Source organism: Pseudopodoces humilis, chromosome 12 (genome assembly GCF_049639895.1).
Source record: "Pseudopodoces humilis isolate 2021_Gansu_Grassland_sample_001 chromosome 12, ASM4963989v1, whole genome shotgun sequence".
NCBI classification, from domain to species: Eukaryota; Metazoa; Chordata; class Aves; order Passeriformes; family Paridae; genus Pseudopodoces; species Pseudopodoces humilis.
In genome coordinates, this window is record NC_142211.1 from 13677934 (window position 1) to 13699994 (window position 22061).

Genomic DNA, 22061 nt, shown 5'->3' on the forward strand with positions numbered 1-22061 from the left:
TCCTTATCTCACCCCGTGAGTTTTCTTTCCCCCTCCTCTGCTTAACTGTAGCAGAGGAAATTGAGTAAATTATTTTCGTGGGCGCGCTGGTGTTTGGCCAGTGTCAACCCATTACACTAACTTTGCTATCACTGACACAAAAGAACTTTCTGTGCTGTTCTGTGGTGAGTTGACCATGGCCAGCAGCTAAGCACTTACCCAGTCACATGCTCACTTTCCTTCAGCAGAATAAGGAAGAAAATAATAAAATCATAGAATCATTTAGGTTAGAAAAGAGTTCTAAGATCAAGTCCAACCAGTAACCTAACACTGCTAAGTACTATTAAACCATATCCTTAAGTGACACATCTACATGCCTTTAAATACCTCTAGGGATGGTGACTCCACCACTTCCCCGGGCAGCCTGTTCCAATGTTTCACAACCCTTTTGGTGAAGAAATTTTTCCTAATATCCAATCTAAACCTCCACTGTCACAACCTGAGACCATTTCCTCTCATCACTTGATACTTGAGGAGACCAACACCCACCTTGCCACAACCTCCTTTCAGGTAGTTAGAGTGATAAGGTCTCCCCTGAGCCTCCTTTTCTCTAGGCTAAACAACCTGAGCTCCATCAGCCATTCCTCATAGGACTTATTCTCTAACCTGTTCTTCAGCTCTGTTGCCTTTCTCTGGACATGCTCCAGCACTTCAATGTCTTTCTTGTAGTGATGGGCCAAAACCTGACCCCAGTATTCAAGGTGTGGCCTCACCAGTGCCAAGTACAGAGGAACAATCACTTCCCTGTTCCTGCTGGCCACACTATTTCTGCTACAAGCCAGGATGCCATTGACATTCTTGGCCACCTGGGCACATGCTGGCTCATGTTCAGCTGGCTGTCAACCAGCATTCCCAGGTCCTTTTCCACTGGACAGCTTTCCAGCCAGTCCAAGACTGTAGCACTGCCTGGGGTTGTTATGACCCAAGTGCAGGACCTGGCACTTTGCCTTATTGAACCTCATACAATTTGCCTCAGCCCATCTAACCAGACCGTCCAGATCCTTCTGCAGAGCCTTTCTATCCTCAAGCAGATCAACAGTTCCACCCAACTCTGTTCCATCTTCAAATGTACAGAAGGGCAAAAGCAAGAGAAACTCATGAGCTGATATAAAGACAGTTTAATAGCTAAAGTAAAAGCTGTGCATGCAAGGAAAGCAAAAGAAATAAATTCACTACTTCCCACTGGCAGTCAGACATTCAGCCATTTGCAGTAAAGCAGGGTGTTGGGGGTTAGGTGTCCTTCTTTTAGTTCTGGCTCACCTGTAGAATTTTTACACATTAGTTGCAGGGAAAACCTGACTGCCAGTACTTGGTGGGTACTTGAGAAACACAGAGTTTGGCTGGGCCCAGGGGGGAAGTGGGACAGGAAAAGGGGAGGGCGGGGACAGTTTGGTGGGCTTCTTCAGCTTCAGAGTACACTTTGCTGAGAGCTGTTGTGGTGGGGAGAAGGGAATTTCACCATCACCCAGACGGAGCTGCTGCTTCTTCTTCTCCCCTCTTCGTTGGTGGGCCTCGCACCCCTTGTCCTGCTGGGACGTGTGGCAGTGCCAGCCACCACCACGGAGCTGCTGATACACCTCAGCCACCAGCCTGGGATCTCTGCTCATTCCTGCTGTTCCAGCTAAGTGTTCCTCAGAGCCCTGCAGGAGCACCAGGACTGCCCGCCCGAGGAGGTTTGTGAAGCAAAGCCTCTCTTCCATCCTTTCCTGTCTCAGCAGAGAAGGCTTACACGGGGTCCCTGTTTCTGTTTTGTTGTTAATGCTGTAGTTATTGTTGTTTGTTTGCCTTGTTATACATACTAGTAAAGAACTGTTCTTCCTATCCCCAGATCTCTGCCTGAGAGCCCTTGATTTCAAAATTATAATAATTCGGAGGGAGGGGGGGTCTACATTTCATTCCAAGGGAGGCTCCTGCCCTCCCTAGCAGCCTGCTTACTGGGGGGTAGGGCAGAATGGGGAGAAAAAATACAACCCTCAACACTGTGCAAGCACTATTCACCCAAAACATGGGCGTGTTACCAACATTGTTTTAGTCACAAATCTAAAAGAGAACACCATTCAGACTGTGTTGAGGGTTAGGTGTCCCTTTTTTTTTTTGTTTTGTCGTTCTGGCCTGCCCGTGGAATTTTTACCCATTAGCTGCGGAGACAACCTCACTGTGGGTATTTAGTGGGTGATTGATAAAGGAAAAAAGTGGCCGGGCCCAGGGGGTGAAGGGGGCAGGAAAGGAGGGTGGGGACAGTTTTTCGCTGGCATTCTTCGGCTTCGGGAAAAAACATTCGTTTTGCTGGGTCGCGGAGCTGCTGCGGTGGGGAGAAGGGAATTTCGCCATCACCCAGACGGAGCTGCTGCTTCTTCTCCATCTTCCCTCTTTGGTGGTGGCCTCGCACCCCCTGTCCTGCCGGGACATGTGGCAGTGCCAGCCACCGCCACGGAGCTGCTGATACACCTCAGCCACCAGCCCGGGATCTCTGCTCGTCCCTGCTGTTCCAGTCGACTGTTCCTCAGAGCCCTGCAGGAGCACTGGGACTGACTGCCCAAGGGGGTTTGTGAAGCAAAGCCTCTCCTCCATCCCGTCTCAGCCGAGAAAGCTGTCACGGGGTCCCTGTTTCTGCTTTCTTGTTAATGCTTTAGTTATTGTTGTTTGTTTGCCTGGTCATACTAGTAAAGAACTGTTATTCCTATCCCCAGATCTCTGCCTAAAGGCCCCTTGATTTCAAAATTATAATAATTCGGAGGGAGGGAGGTCTACATTCTTTCATCCCAAGGGAAGCTCCTGCTCTCCCTAGCAGACACCTGTCTTCTAGAACCAAGACAGACTGCTATGAAGAAAATAATCTCCATCTTGTGATAAATGTGGCATTGGATAAAAATTCGTGAAGGAGAATAAAGAAATATATGTTATATTTATAATAATGTAAAGATATAAAATGTAGTATGATCTAAAGATTCCTTCCCGAGTCAGGCAGTAACGATCCACAGCGACTCTTATCAGCCCGAGATAAAGAGCAGGACACAGGCAATCAAGCTAAACAATGAGAGTAGCCCGGGTGAGATATCCATCTGCTTCGCACCCGACCTGGACACTCCACCTCGGGAGTCCAACCAGAAGATGCAATCAGAAGGCACCCAGAACCATTCGCATGTGAAAAGACTCTGCCCAGTTGACTATTGACTCAGCTCCACAGATCCGGGAAATCTATTCAACCGCACATCTAGACTCTTTGTTGGACTGTGCCCACTCCGGGTTTTGCCTCAGGATACGAAAATCCTTATAAAAACCCCGGACTGCAACCCCTCCTTCGTGGATTTGGGAAAATCTGTACCTCTGGGTGCAGACCCCTGTCCACCCGGCGCTGCGCTGATTTATTTATTGTGTTTTTTTTCTCTCGTTGTTTATGATTGAAATTGTTTTATAATAAATTGCTTTTTATATTAACCTTATTTTGCTATTGTGTTTATAAGAGATTTGGTGCCGTGACTCGGATCGGAGAAACTGCGGGGGAATCTCACTGCCCAGGAAGGGTACCCCCGCTGATTTTGGCGGCCTGGTGAGATGAGAACCCCCGTAGCTCGTTCCGACATCTGAACTAAATTTAGGCTGAGATAAACCACAATAAAAGGGAAACGGATCCGGGGAAGAGAGCTCGGGAAGGCACGGAGCCTTCGGAAAGCCGCGGCTAGTTTCACTCGTAAAACATCTGCTGTGCACGAAGACATCCACGCAGGAAAATAGCTGTAAGTACTGCTGGTTGAGTGGGTGATCGGGCGAGTGTGTGAGACGTGATCTGATCACGAAGCGAGTGTGGACTTCAAGGCCACGTTTCCATCCTCCCGCGAGGGAATTGGCCGGCCGCGAAGGAAGCGATTCGATGTGAAAGCTTTTTCACAACACGCTTGTAAAAACCTGAGACGAAAGGGCGTCTCTGGGGACTGATCACAAGGGGCTGAAAGGGGAAGGATACGTCCTGTCGAGCTCGGGAACTGGTAAACCCTATTAGTTAACGGATCAAGGTAAAGGTCCGGAAGAGGATCAAAGTGCCGATTACAGGAGATCTCAGCTCAGCTCGCTGAAGGGTGAGTATTAGCAAAGTTTGATTCCTCGGGTAAGCGCGAAAAAGTCACAACGCAGAAACAGAAACAGACTCACAGAGGAGTCGAAGACTGGTAAGAAATTCTATACATACGAAATATGGGGCAGAAAAAGAGTAAGCTTCAGAAAAAGACCACAGGGGAAAGCCCCTCCGATCAGGGGGAAGGATCACTAGACATCCCGCTGGAGAGCCCCTTGGGTTGGATGTTAAAACACTGGGAAGATTGTCCCCAGAGAAAGGGAAAATCCAAGGCAAAATTGATACATTACTGTGTGGAGGTTTGGGGAGGACAAGAATTGAGAAGTCACCTCACTTGGCCAGTGTTAGGCACATTCGAAAAATGGACGTGTAATAAATTACTCTCCTATGTGGAGAACAAAGTCCCCTCGGATCCCAAGGAGAAGGAATATGCTAAACTCTGGTTAAACGCCAGAGTAGGGCTATTCCCGATAAAACAAAAAGAAAAACGTGAGTCGAGAGCTGAATCCTGGGAACCTCTCGATCACTTACCACCCCCATATCATGGACCGGCTGAGCCTTCATCGATAGATCAAGTGGTGCCTTCAGCACCTTCGGGCTCCTGAGACCAACCCACTGAGATGCATACATCTCGAGCGGGAGACTTGGCGCCGGCAGCTATGCCGGCAGCCCTCCCCTTATGCCCGCCTGCGAACACCATAGCCACAGTAGCCTCTTCGGAGGTTTCTCCTGCGCAAGGCTGGGGATCACTCCATCCGTCCTTGCCGGTCCTGCCGCCACAACCGAGACCCCCCCATATAACGGAGGGGATCCCTCCCGTCAACCGGGTGGCGGCGGAGTTCCCACAATTGATAAAGGGGAGACAACTCACAATCACCAGCTCCCCTCCCGCAAGTAGAACCCGTTTGAGAGCAAGAATAGTGAGTGATGAGTGGGGAGAGAGTGAAGAGGGGCACCGGTTGTTCCCTCTCAGGGAAGTACCGACGGCCCCAGGAGAGATCGGATTTGTGAATGTACCCCTTAACACCGGAGACGTAAGAGCATTTAAGAAAGAGATGGGGCGGTTGTTGGATGATCCTTTTGGTGTGGCTGAGAGGTTAGATGAATTTCTAGGGAGTAGTATTTATACCTTTGACGATCTTATGGCAATCCTAAGATCATTGTTTAATCAGGAAGAAAGAGAAATGATTAAACAAGCTGGTATCAGGGACTGGGACAGACGCAATCCACAGGGGACGCCAGGCAACCAGAAATGGCCTAGTATAAGCCCGAGTTGGAATGCACAGACGGAGGAAGGCAGACGGAACATGGTAGATTTGAGGAGCATAATTATTCAAGGTATAAGAGAAGCAGTTCCTAGGGGCCAGAATATTAGCAAAGTTTTTAGAGAGTGTCAAGGAAAAGAGGAATCACCCACAGAATGGATCGAGAGATTACGGCGAAGTTTGCAGATCTACTCTGGGACTGACCTGAACTCTCCTGTGGGGGAGGTTCTGTTAAAAACAGAATTTGTTGCTAAATCTTGGGAGGACATTAGGAGAAAATTAGAAAAGATCGAGGGGTGGCAAGATAAAAGCCTCCAGGAGCTCCTAAGGGAAGCTCAAAAAGTATACATGAAGAGGGAGGATGAGAAGCAGAAATTGCAAGCTAAGGTTTTAGTAGCTGCAGTAAAGGAAGTCCAGAAACAGGAGCAGGCACAAGGTAAGCTTAAAACACTGCCCAGAAAACCCCGAGGTCCTCACAGGGTGTGGTAAATAGAGACCCTTTTGTTCGACAAAACATATAGATACGATGCTTTGCAAAACTATGCTTTGTGTAATAGGGATGAGGTTGAAGGCTGCTGCTGACGCTCGCATAATCATTAAAACAGCCTTGCAAGTTCTCTTGAATTTCAGAGAGCTAAGCCACCCAGATAAGCCTTAAAAGGAAAACAGGGAGGAAAGGTCAGAAGACTCCTGATCTTCATCCTGCGACCACCAGAAGGCAGAAAAAGACCCCCAGCGACTGGAGGCACATGCGCAGAGACACCCGAGAAAGGACACGTAAACCCGGAAGTCGGACCACTTAAAAGGGAGAACACGGAAATCGGAAGCGCGGCAGCCGATGGAGCAGAGACTCCCCTGTCGCCCAGCGCTGATTTTTGCTTATTGCTTGCTTGCTACAATTAATAAAATTCTCTTTGACTGAATCGTATCACTCTCTTGAGTGCATTCATTACACAGGGCAGCCCCGACCCCACGGAGAGAACTCCCTGAATGCTACTACTGTAAACAGGTAGGACACGTTCGGCGAGACTGTAGACAAAGAATAAAGGACGAGAAGATTTTTCAAGAGGATTAGGGGTGTCGGGGGCTCTTCAATTTGGGGACCAGAACATCCAAAGAGCCCTTGATAAAATTAAAGGTGGGCCCCCAAAGACAGGAGGTAAGTTTTCTTGTGGATACTGAGGCGGAGAGAAGTACCCTGCAGAAATTGCCATACGGATGTGTGGCTAGCAGAGAAAAAGTTTTTGTAATCGGTGCAAAGGGGGACCCCTTCAAAGTGCCCGTAATAAAAGATGTAGAAATAGAATCTGAAAATAAAATTTGCTTAGGGAATCTGTTATTAGTAGAAGAAGCTGATTATAATTTGTTGGGGAGGGACATGGTTGTCGCTTTAGGAATTAATATCATAGTTAAAAATTCTGAATTGGTAGTGAAAATATTTAAGCTGACTCCTAAGGATGAGGAGGAGATTAACCCTGAAGTATGGCATTCAAAAGGAGAGGTAGGAAAGCTAGATATCAAACCTATCAAAATAGAAATCGAGAACCCTGAGGACCCTATAAGGGTTAAACAAGATCCCATCCTGATGGAGGGGAAAAGGGGGTTGAAACAAGTAATTGATGACCTCCTAAAAGGGGGTACTTTAGAACCTTGCATGTCTCAACATAACACCCCCATCCTGGCTGTAAGGAAGACGGATGGCAGCTTCCAATTGGTCCAGGACCTAAGAGCTGTAAACGCTAGGACCTGGACTAGGTTCCCGGTGGTGGCCAACCCCTATACCTTGCTAAATAGACTCTCACCAGAAGATGTGTGGTACAGTGTGATTGATTTGAAAGATGCTTTTTGGACTTGCCCTCTGGATGAAAGGAGTAGAAATTATTTTGCATTTCAGTGGGAGGACCCAGATACAAACCAGAAGCAGCAGCTAAGGTAGACAGTCCTCCCCCAGGGGTTCGTGGAGTCTCCGAACCTTTTCGGGCAAGCTTTAGAACAGTTGCTAACCCAATATATTCCTGAGGGCGGGACAAAGCTTTTGCAGTATGTAGATGACTTGTTAATAGCTGGACCGACTGAGGAAAGCGTGAGGAAAAGCACGATTGCCTTGTTGAACTTTCTAGGAAAGAAAGGGTTGAAAGTCTCAAAATCCAAGCTGCAATTCAGAGCCTGAAATAAAATACCTAGGACATTAGATATCTCAAGGGAAAAAGAAATTGGACCCTGAGAGAGTGGCAGGCATCCTTGCGTTGCCTGCACCAAGAACAAAAAGACAAATTAGACAAGTTTTAGGGCTCTTGGGATATTGCAAGCAGTGGATTGAGGGTTTCAGTGAGAAAGTGAAGTTTTTGTATGAAAGATTGAACACTGACAGGCTGAAGTGGACTGAACAGGATGAGTCTAATTTCCAGAAATTGAAAAATATTCTTATGACTGCCCCCGTACTAACTCTACCAAATACAAATAAAGAATTTCAGTTGTTTGTAGATGTGAATGGACAAACAGCACAGGGAGTCCTGACCCAGGAATGGGCAGAAAAAAAGAAGCCTATAGGGTTTCTCTCAAAGATCTTAGATCCTGTTAGTTGGGGTTGGCCTATGTGTTTACAGGCAATTGTAGCAGTGGCTCTGTTAGTGAGAGAAGCTAAGAAAGTAACTTTTAGAGCTCCCTTGGTAGTTTACACTCCCCACGATGTGAGAAACATCTTGCAGCAAAAAGCAGAGAAGTGGCTGACTGATTCCAGGCTCCTGAAATATGAAGCCATTTTAATCAGCTCACCTGGTTTAGAATTAAAAACCACTTCTGCACAAAATCCTGCTCAGTTCCTGTTCGGTGAACCTCCAGAAAAATTGTTACACGATTGTACTAAGACTGTGGAGCTGCAGACTAGAATAAGACCAGACTTAGAGGATCAGGAGTTAGAAGGGGGAGAGAAGTGGTTTATAGATGGATCTTCGAAAGTTATTGAGAGAAAGAGAAAGTCGGGATATGCAATAATAAATGGTGCATCAGGAGAAGTTGTAGAGTCAAGTCCCTTGAAAGCAAGCTGGTCCGCACAAGCTTGCGAGCTCTATGCTCTCCTGAGAGCCCTCCGGAGGCTGAAAGGAAAGAGGGGGACCATCTACACAGACTCACGGTATGCCTTCGGGGTGGTACACACTTTTGGGAAGATTTGGGAAGAAAGAGGATTGATAAATACTAAGGGAAAAGACCTAATTCATGGGGAAATAATCCGACAGATTCTAGAGGCTGTCCGAGAACCGGAAGAAATATCAGTTGTCCATGTAAAAGGACACCAGACGGGGTTGCAGTTTCAAACCCGAGGTAACAACCTAGCCGATAAAGAGGCAAAACGAGCAGCTCTGCTCACCGTAAGCATTCCCGGAGTAACCCTGGAGGAATCACCTGAAATCCCCGTGCTCCCTTCTGAGAGGGAGATTGGGGAATTCAGGAAGATAGGGGGAGTCCTAGAACGGGGAAAATGGTGGTTACCTGATGAGAGGAAATTAATTCCATGGGGAACGGCAAGGAAGATATTGCAAAGGTTACACAAACAGACCCATTGGGGAACTCGGGCACTGGCCGAACAGTTCCTGAAGTTTTTCGAGTGCAAGGGGATCTTTGAACTTGCTAAACAAGAGGTACAGGGGTGTGTGGTTTACCAAAAGGTGAATGGATCCAGGTCTAAATAAACTGCTTGGGGAGGTCGTCCTCTCTCATACAGACCATTTGAAAGGATACAAGTGGATTTCACTGAATTACCGAAAATCGGTAGATATAAATTTTTATTGGTAATAGTTGATAAACTAACACACTGGGTGAAAGCCTTTCCCAGGGCAAGGGCCACAGCCCAAACGGTGTCTAAAATTTTATTAGAAGAGATCATTCCTAGGTATGGGATAGTAGATTGTATTGATTCGGATCAAGGAACTCATTTCACTTCAAAAATTATTAAACAAATTTCAGAAGCTCTGGGTATTAGATGGCAATACCACACCCCTTGGCATCCTCAGAGTTCAAGACAAGTGGAAAGGATGAAGCAAACACTTAAATCCCAATTGTCTAAACTCATGCTAGAAACAAAAATGTCGTGGATTAAATGTCTCCCCCTTGCTCTGCTAAATATAAGAACTATGCCTCACTCTGAGACGGGTCTGTCCCCTTTTGAAATGTTATATGCAATGCCATACAAACATGGAATGCCGGTGATACACCCCCAAGTGGAGGATGTGCAAATACAACCATATCTCATTGCTATAAACAAAAATTTACAGGACCTTCAAAAGCAAGGGCTTATTCCCCAAAGCGCCACTCTGGGATTCGCGATACACCAGATACAGCCTGGGGATAAAGTCCTCATCAAAGCTTGGAAAGAGCTTCCCCTCACCCCACACTGGGAAGGACCGTTCCTCGTTCTCCTCACCACTGACACTGCTGTTCGGACTGCAGAAAGGGGCTGGACACAATCATCCAGAGTGAAAAAGGTCAAAGATTGCAACACCTCCGAGTGGAAAGTCACCACCCCTCCGGGAGAGCTGAAAATTAAGCTTCAGCGTCACCACAAATGACCAGTGACAACCAGATAAGTTGCATCAACCCAGATTGTGATTGTTTTCCTTTTATACATTTTGAGTGTGCTTATTGTAGACAAATTTGGGTAACCCTCTGTTGGGGAGGGTACAGGCCCAAGGGATTGTGTACCGGTTGTCTGATCAAGGAACAGGAGGAGACTAGCCGTCTCTTAATACTTGCCACCCGGGCGGGGTTTTTAGAACTTGACTCTCCTGAGTGGTACCTGATTTACCAAAAGGGGATAAAAGGAAAATTAGACGCCAAAGCAGAAGCACTAGCGATCGAGTGCCGAAAGACAGTCAAAGTACCGTGTAGGACAGATACAATTAAATTGTCTCGGTGGGCTACTTTCAAGAGAAGGTATGCCATTAGGACTACAAGGGCCCCTGAAGAATATCCTTGCTGCTGAGAAGATGGTAGTCCCCGCCGTATATTTCTGTACGGGCGAAGGGCAAGGCAGAGGGATACGCCGGTGGGGAATCCTGATTGTCCTGAGTCTAGCCGTGTGCTTGACCAAGGGAATAATTCCCGAGGAACCTCCGGGGGAGCGTCCCCTGGGGAAGTGTGAGCAGTGCCTGACTGCCACAAATACCGGACAAATAATTGACTGTCCTCCGGGACAACAAAAGGGTTCTGCTTGTCTAATGGTACTCGGTATGGACTCTGTAAATTGAAGGGGGAGGTCTGGTGTTACCACTCAGGAGCAGGTCTTAAGGACGGGCAGTCAAAGACTCCTGTAGGAGGAAAGACCAAAGCTTCCCACTTCATATATAAGAGACAAGTTGGAATGCTTCCTCCGATTCCAACCTGTGGCCAATGTAATAAAACTGTACGGATAAGAGGAAAAAGACAGTCCACTTTTCTGGCATACTATAAGGTCAACCCTTTGTGTTATGATAAAGCAAAATTAAAAACGTGTACTATGGGGGGAAAATTGTACTGGGAAAGCAAAAATCTAAAACATGAAGAAAAAGCATCCTTTAACAATGAACCAATAATCCTTGATTTATTAAGAAGTGATGATGACCGAATTTGTTTACAATTCGACCAAATATTCTGCTTTTCAAAAGATGAAGAAGAGATGGATCCTGAAAGTAAAATAAAACAACTGACCCAAGAGTTAAAAAGGCGAGAAGTAGAAATCAGGAAAAAGAAATTAGAACAAGAGAGACTGAAGTCTCTTAGTGAACACTATGAACAGTTAGAAAAACAGTACAGTGATTGGGGATTACCAGCCCCCAACCAAAATCTCTTTATTGACCTAATGCAGGAAATAGCAACGGAATAAGGTTTGTCTAACTGTTGGATCTGTGGCGGTTTAAAATTGGCTGAAAGGTGGCCCTGGAAGGGAGAGGGACTCACCCCAGAACAACTCCTAAAATGGGAGAGATCAAAAATGTCAAAAACAACACAAAGACCTGAGAGATGGGTAATAGACCAGAGAATAATTGGCACTGTCTGCATTAGCAGAGAAGGGAAGGAGTTCACTGACTTAGTGGGTTATACCCCGTGTATAAACACACTCACAGTGAATTCGGACACTAAATCAAAGATCTGGCAACCTGAACCACCCGCGGGCTATTGGAGTAGCACCCGGGGAAATCATTGCAAATGCACTGAATTAATTAAATTATGCTGGTACAAAAACTCCGGGGCAAATCCCTTCCATGCACTAGAAGGCCTAAAAGAATATTGGGATGATCCTGCAAAAACAAACATAGGTTGAGAAGCTCCCGAGAGCATCTACTAGATATGTGAGAAGAAAGCATATAGCGAGCTCCCCAGGAAATGGAAGGGGTCCTGCACCCTAGGAATAATCAGGCCCTTTTTCTTCACCTTACCTAGAACAGAAAGCAAATTGCTAGGAGCTCCCCTCTTTGAAACATTGAATAGACATAAAAGGGAACTAAAACGAGAATTACCAATGGCCGGAGGCAGTCAAAAATGAGGAGAAGAAGAGTGGCCTGCTGAAAGAATCATTAAGTATTATGGGCCCGCCACTTGGGCAAATGATGGCAGCTGGGGATATAGAACACCTATTTACCTCCTCAACATACTCATCAGGTTGCAGGCAGTGGTGCAAGTAGTTTCCAACCACACCTCAGAAGCCTTAGAGCTTCTGGCAAAACAACACTCGCAAATGAGGGCTTTTGTATATCAAAACAGATTAGCCCTTGACTACTTGTTAGCCGAGGAAGGAGGAGTGTGTGGTAAGTACAATGAATCAGAATGTTGTATGGAGATAGATGACTATGGGGAGACAATAAGGGGACTAGCCGCTGAAATAAAGAAAGTGGCACATGTGCCAGTCCAAAAGTGGAATTCTATTCTACAAGCCTCTTGGTGGGACCAAATATTTGGACAGGGAGCTTGGTGGAAAAAGTTGGTGTTCTTCATAACTTGTTCAATTGCAGGAATCATCTTCCTCCCATGCCTGATTCCCTGTTTCATCAGGTTAATTCATTCCGTTGTTCAAGGGATGCAGATCGCTGCCCTCCCAATTGATCCAGAAAATGCCCAAGGGAAGCCTACTCCTTTCTCTCAAATATCTAAACTAATGAAGTTAGAAGAGAAAAGAGAAAACGGGAAGGCAGTTGAAGCCCTAAAGAAATTTGAAAATAGAAATAAAAAGGATAGCCCTTTTCAAGGGTACTGTGAGGATTCTCTAAAAGACTGGGAGGAGGACGAATGTTGTTACAAGTCCCCAGTCCTCCCCATTAGAAATAAAAATAAATGAGGTAACACGAATTTTTAATGTGATAAATTATTAGGTGGGGGACTGTGATGAATGTGGCATTGGATAAAAATTCGTGAAGGAGAATAAAGAAATATATGTTATATTTATAATAATGTAAAGATATAAAATGTAGTATGATCTAAAGATTCCTTCCCGAGTCAGGCGGTAACGATCCACAGGGACTCTTATCAGCCCGAGATAAAGAGCAGGACACAGGCAATCAAGCCAGACAATGAGAGTAGCCCGGGTGAGATATCCATCTGCTTCGCACCCACCCCGGGAGTCCAACGAAAAGATGCAATCAGAAGGCACCCAGAACCATTCGCATGTGAAAAGACTCTGCCCAGTTGACTATTGACTCAGCTCCATGGATCAGGGAAATCTATTCAACCGCACATCTAGACTCTTTGTTGGACTGTGCCCACTCCGGGTTTTGCCTCAGGATACGAAAATCCTTATAAAAACCCTGGACTGCAATCCCTCCTTCGTGGATTTGGGAAAATCTGTACCTCTGGGTGCAGACCCCTGTCCACCCGGCGCTGCGCTGATTTATTTATTGTGGTTTTTTTCTCTCGTTGCTTATGATTGAAATTGTTTTATAATAAATTGCTTTTTATATTAACCTTATTTTGCTATTGCGTTTATAACAATCTCTTTTTCCATATAATTTGCATAATATGCTTGGGTTGTACACTATCCAGTACATCTTTATTAACCTTCCCTTAGTCTATAGCGCGCCCCCCCCCCCAAGTGACCATAAAATGTCCATTCAGTTCACTTAGTCTGTAACCTGGGCTCTTATGGTGGTCACTTGGAACAGGATAAGTAGTGTTGTGTGGAGTTATTTGGCACCAAAGGCAGCTCAGATTGTGTCACTGCTGTATTTGCACTGCTTTTTGCAAAGCTCATCCACCACTAGTTCAGGTGGTCCCTTTTAGTAGTACTTCTAGCATGCAACTCAAATCATGGGTTACAGCAGTTTAATCACATATCAATTACAATCTCCACCCCGGTCCTTTTGGACCAGGCTATAGAGTTTTACATCACAGTGAACTCCATGCCTTGCCCCATATCCAGCATGGATTCTCCATGGGCAACAGTCCCTTTGGAGGCATACCTGTTCTAGCATACACATCCACAGACCAGCCACTTCAACTCCAGCTCATACTGGAGTTCCTCCATGTCCAGTATGGCAGCACTAAACCATGGCATGATTTCATTCAGGCCACGATAGTCCACTGTTAGTCTCCACCCTCTGCCAGACTTTTGCAGGCTATATGAAACTATTCAAGAGTGATTGACTATTACTGATTACTCCTTGGCTCTCCAATTGATGAATCAGCTTATGAAGGGGAACCAGGGAGTCTTGGTTGGTGCAATATTGCCACTAGTTCAATATCATGGTAGCAGTCTGCATCTGCTGCTCTTTAACACAGAGAAAACCCATAACAAAAGGTCCTGCAAGTGACTGGGAAAAGTAAACAGTTGTTTATCCTTCTTTGCATATACAGCAGCTACACCAAAGGCCTACCACTACCCTTTTAGATCTTTGAAATACCCTCTCCTGAAATAGTCTGTACCAAGGTTACATGGAGTCTCCAGGTCAGTCACAATAGGATACTTCAGTCACTTATTCCCTGTGAGGCTCGCCCCAGCTTCAAACACAAATTATTTGGATCCCCTTGCTATTCTAGAAATCCAGATGGGTTTCATCCCCTTGGACCCTAATGGCATTAGGGTACACTGTGCACCCATGTCCACCAAAACCTTATACTCCCATGGGTCTGATGTGCCAGGTCATCGAATCCACACAGTCCAATAAAACCAGTTGATCCTTTCCTCTGCTTGACCCCTCTGTTCTTGGTTGGAGCATTCAACTCCTGTAATTGTAAACCAGATGTCCCTTCATTAGGATCAGGAGAATCAACCCTTCTACTCTGTCTGGGGAATTGTTCAACAGCAACTGGAGCAGTAATCTTTTCTGAATTGAGCTTTTCTGGCTGCTGCTTTTCCTTAAAATTCACATATGTGGTCTAGGTTTGAGGTAGGTGCAATGCTCCAGTTCACGTCTTCCCTGTGGTTGCAGAGCTAGAAATCACAGGGTATCATATAGTGTGGACCCACAGTTTCCTTTCCCTTGAGCAGAGAAAAGCTGATTTCATATGGCACTCTTGATAGTCGAGACACCAAACTGTAAGGGTAAGAAGAAAGGGATATTCTCTTAAGAGCACCAGAGCTGGCAGATCAGTTTTTCCACACTTGGTGCATCAATGTCTATTATCACCAGTGTTATAAATTTGTATTGTGATATTGGCTTTCGCAGATGAATATTATGTTAAATACTTTTTAGCTATGTATGTACTTTTTTCTTGCTAACAAATTTTAAGCTTAAAAGAATTTCCTAGGTACAGGGCAAGGAAACCCCAGAGGGCAAGGACAGTGGGGCCCAAGCTGCTTATCAGGAGAACAATAGAGTCCAAAGTGTTATCAGCAGAAGATATGAAGCCCAGCTGCCCTCAGGGGAAGGATGAGGGGCCCGGACTGTTATCAACAAGTGAACATTTGCAAAAGAAAGGAAACCAAACTCCAAAATAATGCTGACCAGCAAGAATAATGATGACCAGCAAAAATAGTGCTGACCAGCAGAAAATAAAAATGTTCTAAATAGGTGGAACCAGGGAGGGGGACATGCTAAATACTTCTTGAAAAAGTTTGAATATGTATAAAATCCTCACAGCAAGAGGGGATAAAAAGAGTGTTCCTGAGATACCAGGGGTGTTCCTGGCAAGGCGCCAGAGCACCCGGCCGTTTTAACCCTTTGCTTTATTTATTTTGTCTCCTAATTATCTTTTGTTTATATTAAATTATTTTTATAATTTATTAAGTGAATCTCGTTTTTAATACCAGGGTGCTGGTGTACAACATTGGTGTGTTCCATACAAGCTTCTGCCACATGGACTGGAAATACAGGACTTCATCCAGATCTTTGGAGGCCTGTTTATTGTTCAGATTGCTGTAGGTCACCACCATCACTAAATCCCTCAGATACTGAATACCTTCCTCAAACATGGCCCTCTTGCCTCATTAGTTCACAAGACTTTCCTTGAGGGAATACCTTGTCTTCATACTTGACAGGAGCCACTTCCAGAGACTGTGGATTGCTGCCCATCTTTCTGTCCCTTTGTTGATTTCATGGTCCCTTACTAGGGATCCCAGTTGTTGGTCTATAGTGTTCTGGGGATGCAGGATCATGTCCAGGGAGGCTACAGTTACTGGTGATTGGCATGGGATTCAACAAGACAGGCTTCTGCTTGGTTAATCTCAGGAAACCATTTATTCAATGCAGGAGCAAACTCAGCTTAAATCCAGAGACAGAGAGCCCCGAAGAGAGGCAGAATGGTGGGTTTTAAAAAGATGCGCGTTATCAATATTCTCCCTCTTTCCCTCCTGCTCTCTTTCTCCACAACATCCCAAGCACCAGAATAAAGCTGAACTTCCATCTCAGCAAGGGAAAGAGCATCGGTTTAGTTCCTCTGGTCCATGCTATAATATCTCCCCTGATTCCCTGGCTGCAGCTGGCCGGACAGTGGCAACAGAGAAACAGGGGATTTAGAAATAATAGCAGGAGGTTTTGGCTATCTTGGAAACTGTGGTCAAGGAGCATCCGATCCCTATATCCATGGATGAGCTTAAAAGCCTTCTATCCTGGATAAGGGCAGAATTCCCTAACATGGATCCAGAGAACATTTTTACCCCAAGCCTGTGGGATAAGTTAAACATGAAAATGTATGAAAAAGCCACTCTTAAGGACCAGGCAGTGGCTAAACTTTATCCAGCTTCTAGAGTGATTTAGAAGTCATCTTCACTAAATGGGACTCTGAAACCCAGTCAGGGGACACTATGGATCCAGACACAGGAAGGGAGACTGATGGATAAGCCGGAAAAGGCTGGGTTTGCCCCTGCCCTCTGTAATTCCATGGGGATCGATACATCTTTGGCTCACAAGACAACACCCAAAGTGTTGGAAATCCTTTCAAAAGATGAAATTACGGAGGTAAAAGCCACACAGGACACGGTATCTCCTATGAATGTCGCCCTGAAAATTAAGCCTTCTGATCTTGTTTTCATAGTTTCTAGCCACTTTCCCAGGAAAGTAGCTATAAACATAGGTGTTTATACACTCTTTCTAAGAAACGTCTTTTGATGGACATTTTGCATGACCAGTGTGATTAGAAAGGTGGTAACCTAACTATCCAATCCCTGGTCATTGTCAAGAATCTATAAATACTGGAGTTAGAAAAATAAAAGTCCTTTTTTTCCTGTCATACATTGAACTGTGTCCATGTGAATCATTTTGTGTCCTATAGCAACATACGAGCACGGCAGAAACAGATGTGGGAGGAACGGAGAATACGGGCTCAGATAAAGAACAGATGGGCTTGTCTCAGTCAGCTGCAGAATTCTCTCAGGCTGCAGAAGCTGTGTGAGCCTCCCTGAATACTATCTTGACAAAGGGAGTGTCTAAGCCTGTTGAAAGCCCAGAGAAACAATCATGCAGAGATGAGGGGGCAATTCCAAAACTGAGGCAGAAACTGCAAAAAGGGGGCTCTGACGGCTCGGAGCTTTTGCAGGCCTGTCTGGGTTCTCTTGGAGCTGTTCCAGTGCTCGGCATGCTGTTGCAGGCAGAAGAGGGAGGGGAAACTTCCTTGGCTGCTTGCGCATCAGCAGCCGAGTCCTTTTCCGGCCCTTGGGGGGTGGAGTGGATAAAGGAGTGGATGGCCTTGCCCCCCCTCCTGGGAAGGCACGGGATGGTTCAGCCCGGCCCAGAGCGGCTCGGGACTCAGACGAGCATGGCAGCCCTTGCGCCCCGCCTACCAGGGGTGTGCTTTGAGCCACAGCTGCCAGTCAAAGTGATGTCAGCAGTGACGCAAGCACAGCCGGAGCTCTATACCTTGCCTGCGTCACCGCCCCCCAGCCAGCCCTCATCAGGGGCATTCTCCCCAGCCTCTGCACCGCCCACTGACCACAACGGGACCGCCCATATGTCAGAGGCAGGCGTGGTCCCTTCCCTCCATGCCCAGCCCAGTGTGGGGGGGCAGATGGATGGACAAGCGGAGCCGTGGCGTATGACGACTGCTGCAGCCCTGTCACCATGGCAACTAATGCTGAAGCAAGCAGCAGCAGCAGCAGCCTTACGGCTGAAATTGCTTTGCAATACAGCTGCAGCAGAGCAACAACAGCTTGAAAAAACAACAGCTTCACCACAGCAGATGGCTTCATTGGATACCACAAAAAGCCAAAAGGCTTTTGACCACAGCCGTGCTAGCACACAATCTCTTCAGTCTACAAATCCTCCCATGGACATGAACCCGGGGATACGGGACATGTCAATACAAAGTCCAGCATCTCTGGAATTGTTTCAACAAAACAGCTGAAAGGCAGAAATCAAGCAACAGGAAAGAGAAATCTCACAAACAGATAATTTGAGCTTGCCATTCAAAGGTGCAAATGCTGAAGATATTAAAGAAATCTCAGCTGGTCAAGGTGTTTTTATGAAGACACCCTTGTCTTCTCAAGTTACAGCATCTGGTACAGCTGCTCCAAGCACCTGGTTTGGCCCTTCATCCATAAAGCAGCCAGCCAACTCCTCATCTCGTTCAGCTCCAATGCCTACATTTTCAAAAGAATTCCTCTGGAATTTTTTTCTTCAGCTGAAGGACTGTTTGAAGGACTTTTTTATAGCTTCAGATGGCAACCCAACCTCTGCAAATAATACCTATGCTCCTCTGCCAGCACCACTTTGTGGTCAACAAGAAGTTCAGCCTCCTATTGGAGCGCCGCCTGTGGTGAATTCCCATACTACACCTCCAACATCATCTAATACAAGACAGCAAGTGACTACTTCCTTACCCTACAGAGAAGAGGGAGAGCTCAACGAGATGAATGACACAGTCTTCAGGCCAGGAGAAGATGCAAGCAAAGCCTTGGTGTCTCGTTTGCCAAGGCATGTTGCAAGACTTGAACCCATTTCAACGAATTGGGCAGACATCAGAAAAAAAGCACTTAAAGAAAGGAGCTTCGACATGGCTGAAACAGAAGTCATGTCACTGCCAGTGAGATATGACAGGCAAAATGCAAATCCCAGATGGGAGCCTCTGACTCATGATGTCATCAAAGACTTGATGCAAGTCATAAAAGATAATGAATTAAATTCCCCATATTTCAAACAATTGTTGAGAGGCACATTCAACAATTATGACTTGGTGCCTTATGACTGCAAATACATTGCCTCTACAATCCTAACAGATTTGCAGTATATGCTATGGGATGTAAAGTGGTGCAGAGCTCTCATGCAATTGTTAAATACTTATGCTGGGGGCCCAAATGCAGCCCTCACATTGTCTCATCTAGTAGGAGATGATCCTCATGACAAACCTGAAGATCAAGCTGTAGATCTGCCTTGGCAAGTGATTGCAGATATTAAAGAAGCAACATGAAATGCAATCCTACAGATCCAGCCAGCTAGAATTCCAGATGGCATTTACACAGAAGTGAGACAAGGTGGTTCTGAGCCTTACACCTCATTTGTTGATCACCTCATGCAAGTAGTGGAGAGACAGTGTAGTGATGAGGCTGCAAAACCACTCCTCATCCAAAGTCTCACTTTTGCAAACGCCAATAGTGCAAGTGCATTATCAGTGCCTTGCCTGGCCCTGAGCCAACCTTACCTCAAATGGTAGAAGCTTGCAGCAAAGTAGGCACGCCTCAGCACATCGCAGCAATTCATGCAGATATCCTGGGAGAAAAATTCAAAAAACTCCTTGATGCGCACGATGAGAGATTCACGAGAGCTCTTGCAGCGCTCAACATGACTTCTCAGCAAGGCAATTCCTCAGAAGTCATGGCCATGGAATTGTCCAAAAAGCCATGCTTCCAATGTGGGAAACATGGACACATCAGAAAAACTTGTTCAGAGTCTTTAGGAAACATGAAAACACCAGGCCTTTGCCCAAGATGTAGAAGAGGAAAGCATTATGCAAGTCAATGTTATTCCAAGATGGATGTGGATGGAAAATCTCTACCCATTCTGGGAAATGTGAAGAAAAGCATGGGACGCCAACTCACTATGACACAAGTGATGGCGGTAACTCAGCAGTCCAAAATCCCTCAAGGAACACAGTGTGCAGAGAACCTCAATCAGATTCCATCCACAGGACCATCTGCAACTTCCCAAATGATCCAGAGCTGCTGCCACCAGGGGCACAATGTGAATTGGCAGCTTCCAAATTAATCTACTTCATGAATGGAAGTCATGCAGTGATTCCCACAGGAGTCACTGGAACGTCATGGAAGAGGCATGAGTTTTGAATTACAGGCAAGGACAGAAGCATTACTTTAGGACTCATTGTCTATCCATCGGTCATTTCAGCAAACCACAATGAAGAGCTGACAGTCTTAGCTTGACCCTTGCACCCTCTATTGATTGTTGGGTAGTAGTAAGTGATTGGATAGAGAATGCCACAGTGCAGCACACAGGTGTTGGGTCATTGGGTCACTAAGAAAAATAATTTACTTGGCATTTGTTAATTGGCTAAATAGACATATAAAAGACCTTGAAAAAGTTCTTTGTTAGCTGTTTTGCACCTTTCTTAGTGCACATAGCTCCTTGTACCCTGTATACATGTAATATAGATAAAAGAAGAATAAACAACCAAGTCTGAACAAGAGAAAACTGCCTCTCTCTCATCAATCTCAGTCCAAGGGGGAAAAAAAACCCAACCACAAGTGTCCCATCAGGACACACTTTTTATTCAATGGTTTCAGGCTAAAGAAGTTATTGTAACTTTTTTTACAAAAGGAAAAGAATAACCTGTGCATTTCCCTAATACCCCAATAGATAGAAGTAATGAAAGCAGGGTATCATTCTACTGCCACCCATTTGTATTGTTAAAGCTTTTAATAATTCCATCTCTTTTTCAGAGTAGGAAGACTGGAAAGAATTGGCAACTGACTTGAATATATACAATTGTCTGCTAACTAGTACTATCCTCTATCTCTTTGTAGAAACAATATATCAGTATTTTTTTTTCTTCTTTCCCTGACCCCTTGGAGTTTGTTTTGCCTGTGACAGTAATTGGTGAATGATCTCTCAAAGGTCCTTATCTCAACCTTTTTTTTATGTTTTTTCTCCCCTGTCCAACTAAGGAAGAGGAATGATAGAGTGGCTTGGTGGGTACCTGACATCCAGCCAAGGTACACCCACCACATTTGCAAAAAAGCACAATTCATGTTTTGCTTTTTTCTCCATACATATAACAGCCTGTCTTTGTTTAAAAGACAAATGTCTGCCAAGGAAGGTGGGAACCTTCCTAGAATGGAAAAGAAAACCCCTCTCTCCAATTTACTATAACTCAAAAAATTATGGGGCTTTCAGGCAAAAAAAAAGGAGGAAAAGGAATAACAGTTCTTTACTAGAATATATATATTTTAAAAAACATAATAGACCAAACAACAACACAATAACAGAATTTTCCCACCCACCAAGCACTAAGATTCCCCTTTGGTGTAGTTACGACCACAACCAGCAGGGGGCGGTGGCAGCTCCAGTGAGGTGAAAACTGCAGTGATTCACTTGCAGCCGGCAGAGGGCGCTATCGGGCTCTGGCGAGGCAGAAAAAGGGTGCAAGGCTTCCACCAGCTGGTGCCAGGAAGGAAGTAAGTAAGTAAATTGTTCCTTTTGCAAACTCACAGTCAGCGTTCAATCTCAGGGCTGCCAAGTAGCAGCCGGCAGAAGCAGGGTAAAACAGGCAGATTCGGTCGTAGTCCGAATCACAGCGTAGCAAAAGTCCCTGAGTCAAATGCACAACTCCGGCAGCACGCGACCACTCTCTCCGATCCCACACCGGAAAGGTAGGAAGCCCCCCCCCCCCCCCCCCCCCCCCCCCCCCCCCCCCCCCCCCCGCCAACTCCCCAAGGACTTCACTGGAATGCCAGGGTCATCAGCCACTCTTTTGTTAACTCAGTCACCTTCTTTTCATCCCCCAGGTGCCACCCCCTTCTTCTCCCAGGGTCTTTTTCAGTGGACAGGCAGGAAGAAATTCCCTGAAAAACCTAAGCCACAACACAGCCCTAAAGAATTTTGTCTTAGTACTGATTAGTATAAGATGGACTAATAAAACACCATTTTATGGTGCAATGAAAACCACAAACAGGAATTGTCAAGTACAAATTTGAACAGAAGAGTGCAAACTTACGGAGGCAGTATCTCTGCAGCCATGAATATTTTCTCCACCAATTCTGAAAGTATACTGAGTAGATGTGCCAAATTAGTGTTTACATCTTCATTTTTTTCTAACTTTGAAGGATTTAACTAAAACCA

General features: G+C 45.6%; 1 protein-coding gene across 1 annotated transcript in view; it reads right to left on the reverse strand.

Moving 5' to 3' along the window:
• LOC148183400 (ras GTPase-activating protein 1-like) overlaps positions 1–22061 on the reverse strand; it is a 127389-nt gene that overhangs the window by 36603 nt on the left and 68725 nt on the right. The window contains exon 19 of the mRNA XM_088061468.1: positions 21937–22052. Coding sequence (XP_087917594.1) covers positions 21937–22052 — 116 coding nt within the window. The remainder of the gene's footprint in view (positions 1–21936; positions 22053–22061) is intronic.